Source organism: Salvelinus alpinus, chromosome 32 (assembly GCF_045679555.1).
Source record: "Salvelinus alpinus chromosome 32, SLU_Salpinus.1, whole genome shotgun sequence".
In the NCBI taxonomy this organism is placed as follows: domain Eukaryota; kingdom Metazoa; phylum Chordata; class Actinopteri; order Salmoniformes; family Salmonidae; genus Salvelinus; species Salvelinus alpinus.
The window spans coordinates 14,316,905-14,339,883 of record NC_092117.1 but is presented as its reverse complement, the minus strand read 5'-3'; the positions used below and the strand labels follow the sequence as shown (position 1 = coordinate 14,339,883).

General features: G+C 44.1%; 1 protein-coding gene and 1 long non-coding RNA gene across 23 annotated transcripts in view; one reads left to right on the top strand and one right to left on the bottom strand.

Annotated features, from left to right (window-relative positions):
• Positions 1–22,979, bottom strand: part of birc6 (baculoviral IAP repeat containing 6) — a 163,053-nt gene that overhangs the window by 53,729 nt on the left and 86,345 nt on the right. For all 22 annotated transcript variants that reach the window (XM_071379581.1, XM_071379588.1, XM_071379594.1 and 19 more), the window contains 2 exons: positions 19,095–19,259; positions 18,734–18,899 (listed from right to left, as the gene is read on the bottom strand). In XM_071379581.1, coding sequence (XP_071235682.1) covers positions 18,734–18,899; positions 19,095–19,259 — 331 coding nt within the window. The remainder of the gene's footprint in view (positions 1–18,733; positions 18,900–19,094; positions 19,260–22,979) is intronic.
• Positions 9,385–12,401, top strand: LOC139562429 (uncharacterized). Its single transcript, XR_011672351.1, has 2 exons — positions 9,385–10,360; positions 11,146–12,401. It is a non-coding gene; the product is annotated as an uncharacterized lncRNA (long non-coding RNA).

Sequence of the window (22,979 nt, the reverse complement as noted above, 5' to 3'; positions counted from 1 at the left end):
GGCCATAAAGATCATCAAGGACAACAACCACCCAAGCCACTGCCTGTTCACCCCGCTATCATCCAGAAGGCGAGGTCAGTACAGGTGCATCAAAGCAGGGACCGAGAGACTGAAAAACAGCTAACATTTAGCGGCCGCTGCCAACATACTGACTCAACTCCAGCCACTTTAAAAATGGGAATTGATGGAAATTATGTAAAAATGTACCACTAGCCACTTTAAACAATGCCACTTAATATAATGTTTACATACCCTACATTACCCATCTCATATGTATATACTGTACTCTATATCATCTACTGCATCTTGCCATCTTTATGTAATACATGTACCACTAGCCACTTTAAACTATGCCACTTTATGTTTACATACCCTACAGTACTCATCTCATATGTATATACCGTACTCTATACCATCTACTGCATCTTGCCTATGCCGTTCTGTACCATCACTCATTCATATATCTTTATGTACATATTCTTTGTCCCTTTACACTTGTGTGTATTAGGTAGTAGTTGTGGAATTGTTAGGTTAGATTACTCGTTGGTTATTACTGCATTGTCGGAACTAGAAGCACAAGCATTTCGCTACACTCGCATTAACATCTGCTAACCATGTGTATGTGACTAATAAAATTTGATTTGATTTGACATTGTGTTAGCTAATCCAAGTTTATCATTTTAAAAGGCTAATTGATCACTAGAAAACGCTTTTGCAATTATGTTAGGACAGCTGAAAACTGTTGTTCAGATTAAAGAAGCAATCAAACTGGCCTTCTTTAGACTAGTTGAGTATCTGGATCATCATCATTTGTGGCTTCGATTACAGGCTCAAAACGTCCAGAAACAAAGAACTTTCTTCTGAAACTCGTCTGTCTATTCTTGTTCTGAGAAATGAAGGCTACTCCATGCGAGAAATTGCTAAGAAACCGAAGATATCATACAGCGCTGTGTACTACTCCCTTCACAGAACAGCGCAAACTGTCTCTAACCAGAATAGAAAGAGTGGGAGGCCCTGGTGCACAAGTGAGCAAGAGGACAAGTACATTAGTGTCTAGTTTGAGAAAGAGACGCCTCAAGTCCTCAACTGGCAGCTTCAATAAATAGTATCCTCAAAACACCAGTCTCAATGTCAACAGTGAAGAGGCAACTCTGGGATGCTGGCCTTCTAGGCAGAGTTGCAAAGAAAAAGCCAAATCTCAGACTGGCCAATAAAAAGAAAAGATTAAGATGGGCAAAATAACAGACACTGGACAGAGGAACTCCGCCTAGAATAGCAGCATCCCGGAGTTGCCTCTTCATTGTTGACGTTGAGACTGGTGTTTTGCAGGTATTATTTAATGAAACAAATAAGATAGTGGCAAAGGGGAAAGGGGGGGGGGGACGTCAATGCCTAGTGGGTATTTTGCTTATTCGAAATATAATTTTGTTGAGTCAGCAAAAATGTAATCAGCGATGTTTATGCTACACACCACTTTGCAGGGAATCCTTGGTCTGTCTCTTCGATTACATTGAGTCGTCTAAACAGAAGTAAATAGGCCGCCCCTGTCATTGTGTGTCACTGCTGGGGCTAGTGACATGTTACTAAGCCAGGGGACTTGTTTCCATTCCATTTCAGCTCATCATGGGAGAAAACAGCAGGTGACCAAACAAAACTTAGAGGTCAATAAAGCAATAACAGAACTCACCGTAAGGTCCCACCACGAACACAGAGCAGCATGGTAGATCGCTAGCATATGGCACAACAAATCCAAAAACCAACTTAGGGTTCGGAGTCTTGAAGGACAAATAGTTAAATCAAATTCAAGGTTTTATGAATGACCGGTGAGGAAGAGTAGTATACACGTAGCATACACACCCTTCTATACATTGAAGAGAGGAGTCTCTCCCTTGCCTTAAACCTATAGAATACATGCAATAGTTATCACAACACATCTCAACGTTCCATAGGAAACTAAATGCATTATTTAAACCAGATGTCCCTTTAACGGGATGTTCTGATCACTGAAGTCATTAACCAGACAATGACCTGCCATCTACTCAATTACAAAACAAAGGGGGAAGCATGTTCCACTATTGGCACCCATGTTACAAAGGGGCACAGGATAGCGAAACCTACATCAGGGATACAACGATGTGCAGTCCTTATCAACTGTTGATGCGCACTTTGTAGATTATATATTACTGTCCACATTTACTTTTCCTCAGTCAACAAGATGAGTAACGGACAACAAAATCACTAGCATATGTCAATCTACTATCTCCATAGTAGAAGAGTTGACCTATTCTATTGGTCAGCTTGTCAAGAAAGAATAGAAAAACAGACTGGGACAGTTGTGGGACGATAGATCCCAAATTCATACAACCAGTAGGCCAAGCTACATATATATTTTTTTTTTATATAATAAAACCTTAAAAAGCAACCAGTCTGATGCAACAGATCAGAACATTTAGCTTAAAATGTTGTTACTATTATTTCTTCACATTATAAGCGCAGTAATGCGCACAAGGCAGGAGGTTAAGTGCGAATGTTCGTTCCATAATGCAATTAGGAAAACACAGTTGTCAAAGCGCACCGCACATGAGCGGTTTCATGTGACAGATGAAAATATCAGTTCTAAATAAAGAAAGAGGGGAGATCTAATATGCAACAACTAACATGGTTTGATAATATGACTAGGATTGTGCCTTTGGCTACTGGACAATGAAAGAAAGTTCATATAAAATAATTGCCTCCACGGATATGGTCTGATTTTGGCTAGGCTACTTTGAAGCAAGGTAAGACATGTCTCATAATATGAAGTAAAACGTTCAGGTTTCAAACAATTAAGTATTTGAAAACGCATACTGCCTCCAGCTCATTGCAAAGTGATGTGTGACGCAGTGACAATGCCTGCCTTCCATTGCCTATGCATTTGCTGTTTGAGATGCTGCAGCAACAGCTCTTGCTATCTGACAGATTTTCCATTTCCTCTCAAAGGCTCCGTATGCTGTAGGCCTACGCATGTGTTAAGATACATAACGAATATACTGTACACGGGCCAATTTAATTGCACTAAATTATGCAAATTAACCTATAGACCGATAAACATGACCAGTCAAATGTATTTACATCGACTGATATTTCCATCAATGAATAGGTTAAAAATCGTTATTTTGCAATGGGAATTTTTCTTCTTCTCCCAGACAATAGGTCTTTATCAGCTGTTCTATTTATTTCTATCATCCAAAAGCTGTCTAGCATGCAAACTACAGCATAATATAAGGCCCATATTCATTGATGCCATTCTGCTTGAAATAAGTTTGACCAGGAACTAGTGAGAAATTATTCAAAGCAATTACCAGTCCCAAATAAGTGGGCCCTACTGCGTGCAGAAATGCTGCTGACATGGCAAAATCAGTTGGTAATGACTTACATTTCTCATATAGTAGAGGAAAAATAGACCTTTCCCAAACATCAGTGTACAGATAGCCCAGAGAACCTGCTTATGCAACCATTTGATTGTGGTAATGTCTCGACCCAGAGGGGCATCATTTTCATATGTTCGGAGAAGCAATAAAAGCTTCAAATGGTGCGAGGGTATGGAAAACTTATTCACCCTGGGTCCCAAAAGTCCCATTATTCTCATGCCATTTTTCACCACTATTATTCATTATCATCATCATCATCATTAGTATGGTAATCTCTACTCAATTCTATAATATATAGTCATATTTAGTGGTACTTCATTTCTTTTTGGCTTCCACAGATATTAATCCCCAAAATTGGTAAAGCCTTGTGAGCTGGTAATAAACTTCAAATCCAACCATCAACAGTAAGACTGTTGGCTAACTGTAATTAGTGAGGTCATATGTCCCTTTAGTTCCCAAGACCATACAGTACTCTACAATAAGCCAGCTATCCTTGAGCTGCGTAAACTTTGTGAACTCTAACACGACCACAGTGGCATTTGGGTGGTTGAAGAAACGGTCTTTAAAAATAAAATTAAAAATAAGACATTCGGACCCCTGTCATATTTCTCAGCCCCTCCATTTTAATTAACCCAAAAATCACATTGCCTACTACCTCCTGCATTACTATCCTTCCAATTTAGAGCCCTGCTATCCCTGTAGAGGAGCAGGAGTTCTCCCTGTAATTAGAGCTGACAAGTCCAGGACTGACGCTTGGTATTTCATAGTGAGGGGAGTAGGCGGGATCCACGCCTCCACACAGTGAAAAGAGGGATTTAAAAAGGGCACCTGTAAAGAAAAGGACACCCCTGTGATGTAAATTAGTGTACAGGGGTGAAAATGGGGTACCCGCGCCATGGCACGTCAGAAAAACATGAGCCGGAGAAAAACCTTGTTATGCTGGGAAAAAGTGAAAACTAAAGTAAACAGATTGTTGTTGGTGAATAACTCTGGTGTAGTAGCATTCTGTCCGCCAGAGGCCAAGTAAGTCAAAACCTGTGCTTTCGGCGCATGTTTTGACGTTTTAAAAATATCATTTTGGATATTTATCCCAATTTTCTTTTCCTCTCTCCCAATCTGTTTGACGCTCTCCCTCTTATTTTCCCAATCTGTCTTCCGTCCATGGGGAGGGATCAGCGATGCGCATGGTGGCAGGCCTGATGAGAAAAGAAAGTGTGTTTTCTCTGGGCTGGTTGAGGCGGGCTGCGTCAGAGCCCAGGAGATCCCTCAGCTCTGGACACTTAGGGAGACGGCGGGGGAGAGAGTGCCAGAGTGTACTGAGACTGACAGGCAGGGCACAACACAGGAGAGATGAGAGGATGAGCAAATGTCAAACAAAGGGAAGTGAAGAGGAATACCAACCATGAGATCTGCCAGGGAGAGGGGCATAACGGCTAGCTGATCTGCTGCTTTGAATTGATTCTTTAATCTTGAGAACATTTTTGAACTAAGCAAGTTTCTGAAAAACTTTTTAAGCTTCAGCAACATCAATAGAAGTGGTTAGCGTGAGAATATTGGTTTCTTGTTTGTCCAGTAGGCATATCTATACCATGGAATGAAACAATTTGGGATGGTGGATACATTTTAGGGATAAATTCAACGGAGACAAAAAGCCATAATCAAGTTAAGTTGTTAGTTTCTAATCAAGCCAAAATTCTGAACCGTAAAAAAGCCTCCCCAGTCCCCTTGAGAACAAGTCGTTCCTCTGGGTGGAACAAAACCCCAGGGATCCTAATCATTTTACCACAGTTGTAATTTGACTCATGGGATTGGAGTAATTTCAAATGGGTTGCCTGGGCACCATAGAGGCTGACGCTGTAGAATTTTCCCTGCTGATAATTGCCATTAATTGTCTTGTAATTTCCCAGCATTAGCGTGATTGGTATATGTGGACCCTAATGATCAGTGAGGTGTTCATCCATTCATCACTGTTTGAGGCATTCCTCTCATCCACTGAAGCTGGTTAAACAATCGCCGCAAAGCCAGGAAGCCAGGGCTGAGGAGAGTTCTACCATTGGCTCGAAAGTGGACACTGAATGATAAGGGTTCAGGTTATTAGAAATTTAGGAGTGGGGCTATCAGTGTTCAGTGATCTGGTGCCAATAAAGGCAAACAATAACTGATCTGGTTCATACAACAAGATGTAAGCCAATGTAGCATGCATTAATCCACTCAAATGTAAGCCTCAGTTGATCTATTCAGATCAGGTAGCAATTTCAACATTGCTGCAAACAGCGCGACCAATCAATACTGCGCTCTGGTGCAAGCTCAGTAATGCCTAGGTAATGACAGTTAGAAATTCCCTGCTGCCACAACAAAACTGCTGAGAGAACAGGATATGACATTCATAGGTCTTCATAAAACCTTCCATGCACTACGTTTACCGTTAATGGGCATAAAATCAAGTGAAGTGACGTTAACCAGGTTAGTATTGAGTCATCCCTGGGAGTGGATTGTGGCGAGGGAGCGTGGGTGAGGTCTATTACCCCCTTCCTCCCGTCTCTGCCGCAGTGCCCTATGAGAGGGCAGCTGGAAGGGTAACGGTTGGGGCACTGAGTCACCAGTGCCAACCTAACCAGGTCTCCCTTCTTCCTAGGGGGCAAAAGGAAGTTATGGAGCAGCTGTATCTAGTGGTGTCCTTGCCAACCCCCATCACAATCCCATTACTGAGCTCTCTGTGGACCAGGTTTCTGAGGAGCACTGGAATGTGCCCTATGTAAAGTAGAGCAGAGTGCTGTGCTGCTAAAACTGTGCAAGCGTACATGTACGTTACACTAGCGGTACGATCTGTTTGCAAAGCAGAGAAATCCTTTAGGTAAGTAGTGGACCGTCATGGTCATGGCTTGCTAAGACCACATTCCAAACAGGCTTGTAACCGCAGCGCTGACCTGGGGCAAGGGTCAAGCCATGAAGGGGCCCATCCTTCTGTTTTAAAAAAGTCTGTCTCGACTCAGTCTCGATATGATGGCAAGGGATGAGAGTCGTTGGTAACAGCTGTCGACTCTTCAACAGCAACAAACGGTGGAGCACATATCAAATCAAATGTATTCATAAAGCCCTTCTTACATCAGCTGATATCTCAAAGTGCTGTACAGAAACCCAGCCTAAAACCCCAAACAGCAAGCAATGCAGGTGTAATGTGGTTTTATATGACTTCACCGACTGATTCAATCAAATCATTCTGTATGTGATTTGAAGTACCCGAAAACACTGGTGGTCTCTAAATGGGTTGCTAACTGTTCATTCCGCCACCCTGCAAAGACATGTACTCCTGAACAAAAATAAACGCAACATGTAACAATTTCAAAGATTTGACTGAGTTAAAGTTCATAAGGAAATCAGTCAATTGAAATAAATTCATTAGGCCCTAATCTATGGATTTCACATTAACGGGAATAGATATGCATCGGTTGTTCAAAAATAACTTAAAAAGTGGATCAGAAAACCAGTCAGTATCTGGTGTGACCACCATTTGCCTCATGCAGCGTGACTTCTCCTTCGCATAGAGTTGATCAGGCTGCTGATTGTGGACTGTGGAATGTTGTCCCACTCCTCTTCAATGGCTGTGCGAAGTTGCTGGATTTTGGCGGGAACTGGCACGCGTTGTCGTACGCGTCGATCCAGAGCATCCCAAACATGCTCAATGGGTGACATGTCTGGTGAGTATAAACTGGGACATTTTCAGCTTCCAGGAATTGTGTACAGATCCTTGCGACATGGGGCTGTGCATTAGTATGCTGAAACATGAGGTGATGGCGGCGGATGAATGGCACGTCAATGGGCCTCAGGATCACATCACAGTTTCTGTGCTTTCAAACGGCCATCGATAGAAGGCAATTGTGTTTGTTGTCCGTAGCTTATACCTGCCCATACCATAGCACCACGGGGCACTTTGTTCACAACGTTGACATCAGCAAACCACTCGCCCACACAACGCCATACACGCCGTCTGACATCTGCCCCGTACAGTTGACACCAGGATTCACCCGAGGAGAGCACACTTCTTCAGCGTGTCAGTGGCCTCGAAGGTGAGCATTTTTCCACTGAAGTCGGTTACGACTGCCAAACTGCAGTCAGGTCAAGACCCTGATGAAGACGACGAGCGTGCAGATGAGCTTCCCTGAGAGGGTTTATGAAAGTTTGTGCAGAAATTCTTTGGTTGTGCAAACCCACGGTTTCATCAGCTGTCCTGGTGGCTGGTCTCAGTTGATCCTGCAGGTGAAGAAACCAGATGTGGAGGTCCTGGGCTGGCGTGGTTACACGTGGTCTGCAATTGTGAGGCCGGTTGGACGTACTACCAAATTCTCTAAAACGATGTTGGAGGCGGCTTATGGTAGAGAAATTAACATTAAATTATCTGGCAAGAGCTCTGGTTTACATTCCTGCAGTCACCATGCCAATTGCACACTCCCTCAAAACTGAAGATATCTGTGACATTGTGTTGGGTGACAAAACTGCTAATTTTAGAGTGGCTGTTATTGTCCCCAGCACAAGGTGCACCTGGGTCTGATCATGCTGTTTAATCAGCTTCTTGATATGCCACACCTGTCAGTTGGATGACAAAGGGGAAATGCTCACTAACAGGGATGAAAACAAATTTGTGCGCAAGATATTATATATTTTTTTGTGCGTATGGACTAATTCTGTGAGCTTTTATTTCAGCTCTTGAAACACCTTACATGTTGTGTTTATATGAATGTTCAGTGTATATAGTATCAGAAAGAGCATATTCTACATTTGATTCTATGACACTTACCTTTGTCAAATAACTCAATTCAAGAGGTGATGCTCGATTTTGAAAAATCACTTCTTCCAAGAACTTCCCCGCTGTCAATGTGTTCAGCACATGACCACTTGCGGGGCAGCATTGCTCTGGATACTAGTAACATAATAAGCTTAAAATATGCTAGGCTGAAAGACCAGGCGGTTCTAGTGTTAAAAAGACGTAGTGTACCTTTACAGACAAACATGCCATAGCCGAGGTACTTTAAAGGGTAGCCTATATGACTGTGGTAGTAATAACTTAATTGCCCGGCCCTAGCAGTCACACAGTGCCTACAGAAAGTATTCACACCCCTTGACTTTTTCCACATTTTGTTTTGTTACAAAGTGGGATTAAAATGGATTGAAAATAAAAAAAATGTTAACGATCTACACAAAATACTCTGTCAAAGTGGAAGACTTGTTTTTTTATTTTTTTACAAATGTTACAAATATATCTTGATTAGATAAGTATTCAACCCACTGAGTAAATACATATACAATCAATTTTGCAGAATGTGTTGGCAGGCACTCACTATAGGCAGCATGCATGTTGAGTTCGAAAAAGTCACTGCAAAATATAAAAACCATTCTGCCCACACCCTCACAGAATGTGATGAAAACTGCCATCGCTCTTTCAGAAACTGTCATGGCCTAACGACCATAGTTCCAAATTATACAGCAAACAAAGAGCGTTATTGTCACCATGGTTAATGGAAGGCATTTTTCAGGCGGCGTTTTAATGCTTGTTAGCGCTCGCACAATTTTGCGACAGGTCTGATTTATAACAGGAAAGGTGCATGTATGGCTCGCACCAAGTTTATAAGACTGAACATTTTTTTACGTGCACAGACTTTTCTGAAATGTCGCAAATGTTATGAGGCCCGACATCTTTCTACAGCCTTTCATCTCTTAGCCACCTATTCCTTTCCTCCCCCTCCTCTCTCCAATCGCAGGTATGACAGTCGAACTATGCTTGACAAAGGGAGACGTTCTGCCACCGTGCAGCGTTGCGGAAGGGGTCACTTCACCCCCCCGTCCCCAATTTACTCTCTCGCTCCCCTCTTTTCTTCTGTTTGGTGCTCAACCAGCCCCCACAGCGGAAGAGGAGGAGATGGCAGAAAGCGTCCCTCCTCCCTTCTCTCCCTCCCTCCCTCCCTCCCTCACTCCTGCCGCCACAGCCACCAGGACCTGGCCTCTTTTCCTCTGCTTGGTTATGCAATGCACGGCTCTCCCACGGCACGTCTTGCACAGGGGACCCGCCACAACACAGCTGCCACCAGCTGCAGACCCACACAGCAACAGCTACGCAGCAGCACTCCGGCTTTCCAGCTCTCCGGTTGTTCACAAACAGCTCTCTGGGATTTTACTGGCTCTTTGGAATAACACTTGCTGTGGCGTGGGCTGTCTGTAGTATCAGTCGATTGTTCTACAGCGGACTGGAGGCGCGGTAGTAGTTGCCGCAAGCACTAGCGGCTCCAGAGTAACCATGCGCGGCTGTAGCTCCGGGTTTCAGCGGCAGGCGAGAGAGAGGCGCCTCTGAAAGGCACTAATTGCTCTGCTCCAGAAAGACGGAAGCAAGGAAGGACGCAAGGAGAGGAGAGAAGGGGTGGGGGCGTGTACATTTGTCACAGAGACTGGGGCTCTCTCTTTGAGCTGCTAAGAGGGTCAAAGAGCCAACAAGAGCCAAGGAGGAAGAGGGGGGCTGTGGTGGAATTGGAGAGCGGGGCGGTAGGATGGGGAGAGTAGTGGGGAGGGGGAGCGTAAGAAGCCCCTAGAGCTTCAGCTTTGGTGGTGGAGACCTGAGGAATAAAATAACAAAAGCAAAAAGGAGACAATACCGCAACCAAAACCAAGGCAGTATTTAACCAAGGGGGTGGCGCAGAGGACTGGAGAATTAATCCGGGCAAGAAGGGGGTGGTTTTCACAGAGAGCAGTGTCTGCGTACAGTGCCGCGCACCAAGACGCAGTTTGGAGCCCGGATCTCCTTTTCCTTACCATATATTCCTCTATCTGTGACGCTGGGAGCGTGGCTACGCAGCCAGCCTACCCCCGTCCCCCCCAAATGCAGGCTCCTGTGTGTGGCCATGCTTCTCCGCTGAGGACCCAAAAGCATGCTGGATGTCACCCAGCTCCTCACACGCCTTAGGGTAAGACACCTTTTTCACCCCTCTCATCTCTCCTCTTTCAATTCTGTCTCTTTTCTGAAATATGGTAGGATCTGCCTGTTTCAGAGGGGGCTGCTTATTGTTGACGCTGGTGATGTTTTGGCTGTATGCTCTGTGCTGCCTGCCTCTCAGCACTGGCTGGATGTGGCATGGTTTACCTGCTTGTAGGTTTCCCTGGAGGGCTGGCACTAGCCAGAGCCCCTGTCCTCTCCCTTCAGACTGCTCAGTAGGGACATCATGCTCAGGAAATCTACTTAGACGGAGGGGTGGGGAGAATCATGAACCGCCTTCGGGGAAAAAGAGGGTGGATGTAAAGGGGCTCATTAAAATCATGCTCCAATGTTACTGAACATTTGCGGAGGTTAAACATTTTCAATGCGGATAGACCGTAAGGGATGCCGAATATTAGGAATCTATTGCGGTGGGCACAGCAACAGCTACGGCAGGTAATAAACAGTGGCATTTGCAGTTAAATCTCCATTGTGCTGTGCATGTCTATTGTTTGGTTCGATCACCATTGATTTCTTCTTGAGGATTCTGTTGGCTAGGCTAGCCGAGGGCTTTTTGGTTCAGTTTTCCCCAGGGTGTCATATAAAGCACATGTAGGAGAGGACTAGTGGGGAGGGGAGTTGGATGCATCATAGCAGTGCAGCATTAAACTGCAACATCTAAATTCATTCCCATTGTCTGTGTTCACTCCGGATTGAGGGCTTGTGTTCTGTTTCTCTTATCTAATGTTAATTTCTCTGTATGTGCCTCCATGTCAGGTGGGCTGCCTCTGTCTCTCTCTCCCCCTCTGCAGATAAGTGCCAGCAGCACCCTTGCCAGGTTGGGCGAGCGTCATGGCCATGGGCCCAACGGTCATTACTATTGAGGAGGTGCGAGCGCTAGAGAGCAAGGAGGAGCAGGAGGAGTCCATCTTGGCCCTGCTGGGAATCGTTGGCACCTTCCTTAACCTCTTCGTCATTGTCTTTGTTTACATCTACACCGTTGTGTGAGCCAAGCCAGAGTGGGAGTGATCCCCCAAACGACAAGGCACAAAGCAAGCTTCCATCTAACCCCAACAAACGTATACTGGATTTTACATGCCACGCTCCTCCTCCCTCTAACTAGGTATTAGTTATAAAAAAGGTGCAAACGACAAGATGTTAAAATAGGAGGAGGGGGAGCAGTTTCCTCACACAGAGATTGAGGGTGGACAGTTCCGTGGGAGGTGGCGTCTCACAGCCATGAAGCAGAGAGATAATAGTGAGCTGGTGGACACATCAGGACCATGGCTGTGCTGGATCCAGGAGGGTGCGATAGACAGGGTTGGGCTGCAGGCCAGCACAGCCTGGGGGGAACTAACTTCACCTTGGACTCATTAGAATGAGGGAAACGGACAGTGTTACCGACCAATCTCCTTTGTCAAGTGGATAAAAAAAAAACAGACAAAGGGATATTGACGTCACTGGTCCGGATGGTTTCAGGGGCATGGCGTGGCGCTGTAATGTACTGTGCTGCTTGCCGTCAGATAGGCTACACACAAAGTGTTAGTCACCGCTTCTCATGATATGAGACATCACAACAGAGAGAAAACCCATATCTGTCTATTTTGTCTAAACAATAACTGATCTGCAAAGAGAGCAGAAGGAGTGGAAATGACAATTACACATTTAAATTCAAATTGACCACCTGGAGATCTGAAATAAAAAGGCAAGTGGAGAGAGAGATATTTTTTATAAAAAGGAGAGTCTGCTGTGGTGATTAAATCATCCGCAGGGGTGGAAAGTAACTTGTGGGCACTGGCAAAAAGCTCCATTCCGCATTTACTAATACATAAGGCCAGACTTAATCTTCTCTATCTTTCCACATTCTGTTTGGTTATTTTGCTGTAGGCTATTTGTTCATGTTGATTTCAGGGTAGTGTCAGTGATCCAGTTTCTGTATAAAAATCTAAGCTTTTATAAACACATGAATAAACTAAACTCTAGATGTACTGTGCAATAGGGAACATTTTTACAATAAAATGAGAATATATGAATTAGACTCAAGCCTCATCTATGATGGATTCTGTGGGAGAATGTAGGCATAAGCAAAAACATGTGCTTATGTGAGATACAATGCATAGATGCCAGTAAGAGACATAATATGGTGAAGAAGTACATCATGTCTTCATGCTTAGAGCATGTTCCATGAGTTTGCTTTATTAGGATTCTGAGCTTCTTCAAATATCACAAAAAGGTCAGGGTGGCATGTTCCCAGTCACACGCAACATGGGGGAAATAATTTAACCTCCACTAGCATGTGTTTTCTGCATTCTAACGAGAAACGTTGTGTGGGTCAGATCTGCTCGGTTTCAGATTTGTCGACTACCATCTGGAACGCACATCACAACATTTTAATTGTCAGTTGCACCTACCTGAATGTGGTGTGTGTGTGTGTGTGTGTGTGTGTGTGTGTGTGTGTGTGTGTGTGTGTGTACGCGCGTGAATGTGCACATCGTGTCTGAATCAATATGGACAAGGACATACAAGATGAATAAAGCAGCTAGTAATACAGCCTAAGTAACTAGACAAGAAGTGAACAAATCACATTGTTGGAAAACACAACACGTTACAAAACCAAACTGCGTTCTGTAATCAGACTACACACTGACAGTAGAATGGCCTTACTGAAGAGCTCAGTAACTTTCAACATGGCACCGTCATAGAACGTCAGCTTTCCAACAAATCACTTCGTCAAATTTCTGCTCTGCTTGAGCTGCCCCGGTCAACTGTAAGTGCTGTTATTGTGAAGTGGAAATGTCTAGGAGCAACAACGGCTCAGCCGCGAAGTGGTTGGCCACACATGCTCACAGAAAAGGACCGTTGGGAGCTGAAGCGCGTAAAAATCGTCTGTCCTTGGTTGCAACACTCACTACAGAGTACCAAACTGCCTCTGGAAGCAAAGTCAGCACAAGAACTGTTCTCCGAGAGCTTCATGAAATGGGTTTCCATGGCTGAGCAGCTGCACACAAGCCTAAGATCACCATGCGCAATGCCAAACGTTGGCTGGAATGGTGTAAAGCTCGCCGACATTGGACTCTGGAGCAGTGGAAAAACGCGTTCTCTGGAGTGACGAATCACGCTTCACCATCTGTCAGTCCGACGGACGAATCTGGGTTTGGAGGATGCCAAAAAACAACACTACCTGCTCGAATGCATAGTGCCTAATGTAAAGTTTGGTGGAGAAGGAATAACGGTCTGGGACTGTTTTTCATGGTTCGGGCTAGGCCCCTTAGTTCCAGTGAAGGGACATTTTAAGGCTACAGCATACAATGACATTCTAGACGATTCTGTGCTTCCAACTTTGTGGCAACAGTTTGGAGAAGGCCCTTTCCTGTTTCAGCATGACAATGCCCCTGTGCACAAAGCGAGGTTCATACAGAAATGGTTTGTCGAGATCGGTGTGGAAGAACTTGACTGGCTTGCACAGAGCCCTGAACTCAACCTTATCGAACATGTTTGGAATGAATTGGAACCCCGACTGTGAGCCAGACCTAATCGCCCAACATCAGTGCCCGACCTCACTAATGCTCGTGTCCCTGCAGCAATGTTCCAACATCTAGTGAAAAGCTTCCCAGAAGAGTGGAGGCTGATAGCAGCAAAGGGGGGACCAATTCCATATTAATGCCCATGATTTTGGAATGAGATGTTCGACGAGTAGTTTTGATAATGTACGTACTGTTTAAAAATCTGTAAAAAGAATTGACTCCCAAGTCACGCAGTGGTCTAAGGCACTGCATCCCAGTGCAAGAGGCGTCACTGCAGTACCTGGTTCGAATGCAGGCTGCATCACATCTGGCCGTGATTGGGAGTCCCATAGGGCGGCGCACAATTGGACCAGTGTCGTCCGGGTTTGGCCGTCATTGTAAATAAGAATTTGTTCTTGACTGCCTTGCCTAGTTAAATAAAGGTTATATAAAATAAATGCTTACCATTTAACAAGCTGTTTAAAGCATTGACTACATGCATACTGTTGAACAAGCTGTTCCTAACACACAACGCGCATACTCAAGGATGGATGGTAAAGTGCAGGGGAGAAGGGTTATGTTTGAGGGTAGGAGGGGAGCGAGCCAGGGGAGAAAGGACATTTTCAATTAAAATAAATGAGTTTCGCAGTGACATTAAAAGGTATTACCTCTCACTAATGGCTTAACTTCCTGTGATGGAGTGCGTGGCGGTGGCGTAATGCGTCCCAAAAGGATTGCCAAGACACCGATGAGTAATGTGGAACAATACGCAAGCGGCGCGGCCGAGCTGGGAGATTAGCAGGAGGAATGAGTGCGGCCTGAGGCGGGTAGTCGGACTGAGGGTTAGAGGGAGGGAGGGAACAGGGGCCACCCTAAACAATGGGACACAACAGGGTTTCCCCCGGTGCCTCTTAGGAGTGCAGGTGCAGGTTGGGCTAAGATATACATCACGGCGGCTATTAGGCATCACAATGAGGATGAAGAGGACGAATGAAGACAGACAGCAGTGTGGTGTAGTAGCCTTAATGATGCTTTTAAAGTAAACTAGTATGGTATCCCTTTAACAAAGCTAGTTGCAAGGCTTTTAATGTAGCGACACTGGATGAATGGTATGAGAACGGGTTTGGACTGTAGCCTTATCTTAAAACTGATGTGTGTGGGTTAAGACTGATGTGTGTGGGTTTGGTGTCATTCATGATGCAAAGGTATCTGCACTTTTCCGAAAACACCACACAATCCAAGCGGCAAGGATCTAGGCCTACATTCCAAGGAATTTCATGACTGTTTATACAAGCATCCTGGAGGGAAAAAATTGCAAAGGCATTGAAGGTAAATGGTATACAAAGTGAAAGCAGTGCATTATGTAGGAATGAGATGGAGGTTTATAACAGTTGATCCTGGCCTATGAGTAGAACATCATCCCCGTGTCACCAGGGTAACACTCCTACTGAATACCAAGTCTGCCTCTGTCTCACACACACACACACACCCCCCACCTCCCAGGGCTGCTTGCCCCCTACCTAGCTCTTAATGCTTTTTGATAGGAACACACCCTCCCCCCACTCCTCAGCACAGCACGTTATTAAAAAAAGAGACACGGCAGGAGTACTCTTAGGTCTCTTCCCACTTTTTCATTACCAGCGGGCCCCTTGACATTTATTGACAGCTCATGGCTCTGAAGGCTGGCGCCGACACAACAGAGTGAGATGAGCCCTTGGCTTCCATCAGCGCTCACACACTAAACCGACTTAACTGACCATATTGCACAGTAGATTAATCACTAAAAACACAATTTGTAATTAAATTGGGTGTTAAAATGTGTCAATTGATTTGTCCATTTTAAAAAGGCAAATGTTTCATCACTCAGTTTTTTTTTTTTTTTATCATAAATGAGTTTAGGTTTGTGGGTTTGGCAGGTGGCCTGGACGCAGCTGAATATGATAGAACATTTTAGAGGCCACTATCTTGGTTGTACATTACCAAGCACCTATCCAGTGAGTGACAATACATTTCATTTTTTACATTTTTGCATCAGAGAATTTTGTAGTTTTCCAGCTGAGAGAATGTTTAAGTTCAAAAGCAAATTCCCTGTGATTCTACATATTCTGCCATGGAGCTAAAAGAATGTTGCAGTTTTAAAGCTAATTTCCTACAATTATATGCAATTTGCCATGGCTAATGCTGTGTCATTTTGTGCAAAAATAAAATCAATACTGTTAAATACATTGTTTTTTAAATTATCTATTCTCCCGGACTGTCTAGCTTTTATTTGTGATTTTAGTTCTCACAGACTATACTATTTAAAAAAAGTATATAGGTCCATTATCTTTACCACATACTTTATATCTGGTAGTTGTTCAAATTTACACTGAATGCATTTTTCCGTCCGGAAGAATAATACAAATCTGTGCCGCTTAGGAGGCCCGCCCGAGGACTTCAATGGCAGAAAAACTCCTGCCATTACTACAACACAGGAGAAAGGAGTGCGACAATGAAAAGGAGGCAGTAAACTTTTACTTAATAGCAGGCAGCCACGGCTGCATGTTTGCACACCACGCGTGACCGTGTCTGAGACATTTACCAGATAATGAGGACCAATTACAATACTCATCTCTTTTTCTGTTGTTATTTAATTATGAGACCAGAGGCGCTTTAAATTCACACCAGCACACACACGCTCCTGTGAATACACACACACTAACAGCGTCGGACAAAGAGGCAGTTGCGGCTATATACACACAGAGCTATGAGCTGCCACCATCTGATATGCAACACAAAGCAAGTCCTTGTGAATGGAAGCTACGTTGATATAGGCCTACCTGCCAATTTTAGTTCAGAACAAACAGCTTGAGAAGCTTAAGAATTTTGGGGGGTGAGTCTACGCACCTTGCTGAAATCAAACATGCCAATAATCTGTCCATAGAACACTAATGTATCCTGTGATGGGGTCGTTAGAAGCAGTGTATTTGTAGAAACAACACAATGAAAAGGTTTGTTCAAGGTTCTTTTATTTCCTTGGCAGTGTGCCAACTTTCCATTTTATTCCTGGCAATAGCAGAAGGTCCGTGAGCAACATTTCTGTTTCTATTCATTAATGACTGGACAAAAACTAGCATCCATTAAAATGCCCACAACATGTGAACAGAACCACAGATTCCACTATCCCCAAAAGAGAGAAAATGAATTATACTATCTCACAGACCGTGTAAAGACTAAACGTGTGGGGGTTTGTTTGGGTGGACTGAACACTCCTATTAAGAGGGGTTTGGGATGAATCCTCACTGAGGTTATCAGCCAACTGAAAGAACACAAGCCTGCATGCCCCTCTGGAAACCCCAGGGTCAGAGCTGAAGAGACAGAAAACCCAGTCAGAGCAATGGACCGAGCCAACATCTAGCTCAGGTGATCAGTTAACTCTGGGTCAGCTCTCGGCCCCAATGGACTAGGGATTACCTTCGCGGATTACCACCGTATCATGCCTTCACAGAAAGCCCATCACACCCCAATTACATTACAAAGTACTGACTTCCCACAAACAGTACTGTGGAATTATGATGGTACATGCTCAGAATAAGAATGCCCTTGAATCAACTTCTCTATAACTATACTCGAGAGATAAAGGGTTCTCAGAACAAATTCTCTAACAAAGACGTCCGTTGTATATTCAAAAATATCAAATAAAACGGTTCAATATAGATTAGAGAATGAGTTCTTATCGTGCAATGGACGCATCCTATCTTCAAAAGAACGAATCCATTTGCCACACAATAATTACCACCTAACTAAGTCACAAGTAACCTAATCAAATTAGACAGTATTTGTTCTGTCGCATGAAAAGACAGAATTAGAAGTGGATGGGTATTTTGAAAGCATGGATTCAGATAATTGAAATTGCTTGGAGAGCGTCAACCACCACAGAAGCAATAGCTATTGATAGATTGTAAATTACTTTATATTACTGTTTTATATCTTTACTGTTTTATATAATTATATCCTCTTAGCATGAATAGATTGTTTTTATATACCCTTTTATATTGAAAGTAGTGTTATGTTAAAGCTGTGGGTTCGAGCAGTGCCATTATTTAGTGGACTGCGGTGGACTATAGGAATGTGTACTCCCAGTAACTCAAGACCTCTCCTGACTGATATGAAGTCCTGTGATATGCACAGAGAGATCATTGGTAATGAGTACTGAAGTACATCTTTGTGGAAGGGAGGGGTGAGAGCCAAGGGTGTAAGTGGACACCCGCACTGTGTCGTATGTATGTATTCAGCTGGTAAATCTTCACTGAGCAAACACTTGAAACATCCCTTGGAATTTCGGGGCTCTTTTGAATGATAAATATATGTATTGTATATTGAGATATTGGTCTTCTTATCACCATGTCAGAGGAAGATACTGCAGCTCCATCTGCTGTCTCATCAAGAAATGATCAACTCACACACACATCTAGCTCTCACTGCAATTTACCAGGTAGCCTAGAAGCAGAAAGGATACAGTAATGCGCATAAGATGACCACCTCATCCTATAGCTTACTACGTTTCCCGTAACATCTGACACTGTCTTTTATTTCTACTCTACAACAAAAGCTGGTTGATCTTTATTTTCCAATAAAAGGGTCATTATATTCTCTAAGACCAGGAGAAGCCATTGAGAAATGCAGCACTGAAATAGAACGAAAAAGGCACCATGTTTCTTCATAAGCAATGTTGATATGTTCAACCAGTCAAATAGATTGTTGTGGAATCTGCCATCGAGTTTCCCCTTCAGTTAAAGGCACAGCCATCCTTAACGGGAGTTACCATAACCTACATGGAAAGTTACAAGATAAAGACTAAAGAAGAAGGAGGGTTCACTCACCGGAGTCGTTGCGTAGATAGGAGGACATCGCTGGAATGAGGCAGGACTGGCTGAGCAGCTCCTGCAGCACTGTGGGAAGGACGTTGCTGTTGTGGCCCCTGCTCTCCCCTGTAGGGGCCTCTCCGTGGCTCACACAGTTTGCTGGGTTGATGTAGCTGGCCAGCACCTGGCGGACAGGGGGAGAATAAGTGGAGCACACACAATTTTAGCAAAACATATAGGCCTTTCTCTGGGGTAACTACACAGTAATGACTTATGTAAAAGTGCATAGGTCTTCCCATTGTTCGCCAAGTGACACTTTGTGCCATTTGGGAAAATCATCAGGATGTACTACACCTAGCTAGGCCTAGAGGACTCTTACCTGTAGCAGACAGGTGACATGCTCCTCCTCCAGCCTCTGCTTGGTGAGGGCCTGCTCCACGTCCCAGCCTGAGGCAGTGGAGCCTGTACCGAAACCAGTGCCCTTCGCCCAGTACAGCTGCTGCTCCTCACTGGTGCCCCCTCCATGACCACTGGACACTGTGGGCTGGGGCCAGACAGACGAGTGGAGGTGATCAGCACCACACAGGAAATCAGCAGGGGGTAAAGTGTAGTCTACTGGTCCATTGTGATGACAACATAGGCCTGGCTTAAAGATAATAGCGTTCCATAAGCTTATGAAATCAATAGACTAAAAATGTTATTGTCAATGCAGCATGGGCTACACGTTTGGATTGAATAAGATTACTGTTCCCCTTTTAAAAATGTCAGTCTTCACATCAAAAGTTGAATGAGAGCGCAATGCTGGTTTTCCAAGTAGAAAAATCACAAACATAACTAGCCTGCCTACCCACAGTTCCAACTCCTATGCAGCCCTGCTTGTCGCAGCCATTATACACTTGAGGCACATCTAGTTCAGCTCAGAGCACATGCCCAGCAGTTTGAAAGGGAGATTATGTCAAATAAAGGGCAGAGGAGTCTGAGGGAAAGAGCATAAGCTCGGACTAAACAAAGGTCGACCTGGTGCTGTGCGTATGATATTTGAGCAACGAGAGTTCCCTGTGGTACAGGGAGGGAGCAGAGGGCATTATTGAATAAAGAGAACAGAGACGGATATGAAAGGATGTCTGGGTTAGACTAGAGGATAACGTTTCTTGAGACTGCACCTTTTCTGCTTAGACGATCATCAGGCTTGACGTGGGCGTGCTATAAAGATCTACGGGAGAGGCAGTGGCTGACTGACAAGCGGCTAACGCTGCACTCTCCCAGCGCATCTTTAACATCGCAGGAACGCTCCAGACGTGCACACAAGCGTTACGGGAATGTTACCGGCTAATGGAGGTGGCGTATATGTACATGCACCTCTGCCACCAGAGATCACTGTCAACTCTATCAGTCAACTGGGGCGCAATGGAGATGATTCAGCATTTACATTGACTTTATTGTAGGTGGGATGAGACTACTGGGATTTTGACCTGTTTGTCTTTTATTCCTTTGGTGAGTTTCTTCATTGTTCACTGGATTTTAATAGATGGCCATAGTGTGTGTTTTGTATAGGACAGTCCTGTTTGAGCCGGAGCAGGGACCAGTCCTGACTCTCTCCCAGTGGTACAAGGGGGAGGAGTTATGCTCTCGTCATAAGAGGTTGGAGACTAATCACTGAGCCCTGGAACATCAAATCAGGGAGGCTCACTTTCCCAGATAAAGAGGGATGTGTGTGTGAGTACACTGACCGCCCGCCCGCTCGCTCTAGCCCGTGTCTCTGGCCACATAAAAGCAGCACCCCTGGGCCGCCGCCTCAAGGACAGCCATTACCGCTGTGACAGGACTTTGGCCCACGCCCAAGCCATCGGCCCCCGAGATCTGTCCTCAACTCTGACAACTCCTTAAATCCACACGGGTCTGTGGACGAGAGCACGTGTTGAAACGGTCCACAGTAACACTGGGCTGTAGTACTGTAATAGCCTAGCCCGCTATATAAAGTAACATCTATAGCAGTCTAGCTGGATTTAGGCCTATGATATATAGCGCTTGGACCCTTGTGGTGGCATTGATGGATGCTGGTGGCGTTGAGCTTCCAGTGATCAAAATCCCTATTGTGATTGATACAAGTTGATCGTCATCTCCTTTGCGTCGCAGTGGTCCGAGACGGGTACAGAGTACTTTGAAAGGCAACGAGCAGGAGGTGAGTGTTGAAGCAAAGCAGAAAGCTCAATAGAAGTAGAATCACTCCATTTAATGGGCATGGCAGTCAGACAGTGCATGATTCAATTCCTATTCATGATGTCCCCTTCTGCCTGGAGTTGGCAAAAATACAAAGGACACGTCTCTCTTCAAAGCCAGACCTGCCTCTTATCATTCACACTAAACAATTACCCAATTTGTCAAGGGCTCAGTAGAGATATGCATAAGAGCCCTGAGTAAGGCCCTGCCAGGTAGAGTAATTAATAACATGACTGATCCTCATCGCCCGTCTCTCTCTGAGCGAAAGACAAAAGGAGAGTGAGAACCTCCTATCGTGTCAAGCCAAAAGCATTAGACAAGGCTGACACCATTTGTCACACAATGCTTTGTCAACCCAACCCAAATAGAGGTTTATCTTAGTCTTGGTCCATCATGAACACACAAGAGAACGCAATGGGCAAAACACACTTCCACCGACATCTGGTGACATACGAGTAGGAGTGTGTTTGAACTGTGTTTACATTCTTGCTCTATTAACACTAGAATGGCCGGGCCTCAAGGCATCCCAGTTCGAGCCAATGCCTCACCTTTGGGGAATCAACTAATTAAGCAACAAGGCCCGAGGGGGTGTGGTATATGGCCAATATACCACAGTTAGGGCTGTTCTAACGCACATCCACAATCTAACGCACATCCACAACGCGGAGTGCCTGGACACAGCCCTTAGCCATGGTATATTGGCAATATATCGCAAAACCCAGAAGTGCCTTATTGCTACTATAAACTGGTTACCAACATAATTAGAACAGTAAAAATAAATATGTTGTCCTTGGTATACCAAGGCTTTCAGCCAATCAGCATTCAGGGCTTGAACTACCCAGTTTATATCAGAGTATATGAAATTATAAATAATACCACCACAAGAATGCCAAGAGTGTGCAAATCTGTCATCTAGGCAAAGGTTGGCTACTTTAAAGAACCTCAAATATATTTTGATTTGTTTAACACTTATTTGGTTACTAGATGATTCCATGTGTTATTTCATAGTTTTGATGTCTTCACTATTATTCAACAATGTATAAAAAAGTACAAATAAAGAAAAACCCTGGAATGAGTAGGTGTGTTCAAAATTTTGAATGGGACTGTAGGTGTTTTAGAAACCTTCGAGTGTCCCCTCTTTCCGTTATATAAATAAAAACATCTGACATGCATGAACCTCTGTAGGATGATTTTCAAGTCGCTTTTTTGTCAATTACACATGCTGCGTCTCTTCATTCACAAGACAATTCCTAATATAGTCACCCATTTAGACTACTGTCAATTTAATATTGTGTTTAGGCTACATCTATTATTATAAGCCTGTGTGTGAAATTAGTTTAGTAAAAGACTCGACTAGGGCTGTGGCGGTCACAACATTTCGTTGCCGGTGATTGTCAAGCAAATAAAAGTCGGTCTCACAGTAATTGACCGTTAATTAACAAACACATTTAGCATCTCCTGGCTTCCACACATCTCATGGTCTACAAGCCACTGATGCTGACCTTTGGAACATTACATTTTAATACGTCGAATAACAGCAAAAGCAGCAGTCTATGTCAATCTACTATCCCCCATAGTACAAAATATTCCAAACAGTCAGACAGTTGTGGGATGCAATAGATCCCAAATTAATAGAACCACAATGTGGCTGATGCAACAGATCAGAACATTTAGCTTAAAATGTTGATTAACTATAAAGGCTATTTCGTCAGCAATGTGCACATGGCAGTAGGCTATAAGCTATTATCAAAAGTGACTGCAAATGTGATTATGCATGTAATGCTTCTATTTAAAAATGCAGCTTTTATATGGTGAAAATGATCTTATCCAAACTTGGAACTCACGAGCTGCTTGTATGCCAGTTAGGCTCTAAACCTCTTGTTGTCTCTACCTTCTTGCCCTTTGTGCTGTTGTCTGTGCCCAATAATGTTTGTACCATGTTTTGTGCTGCTACCATGTTGTGTTGCTACCATGTAGTTATGTTGCTACCATGATGTGTTGTCATGTGTTGCTGCCTTGCTATGTTGTGGTCTTAGGTCTCTCT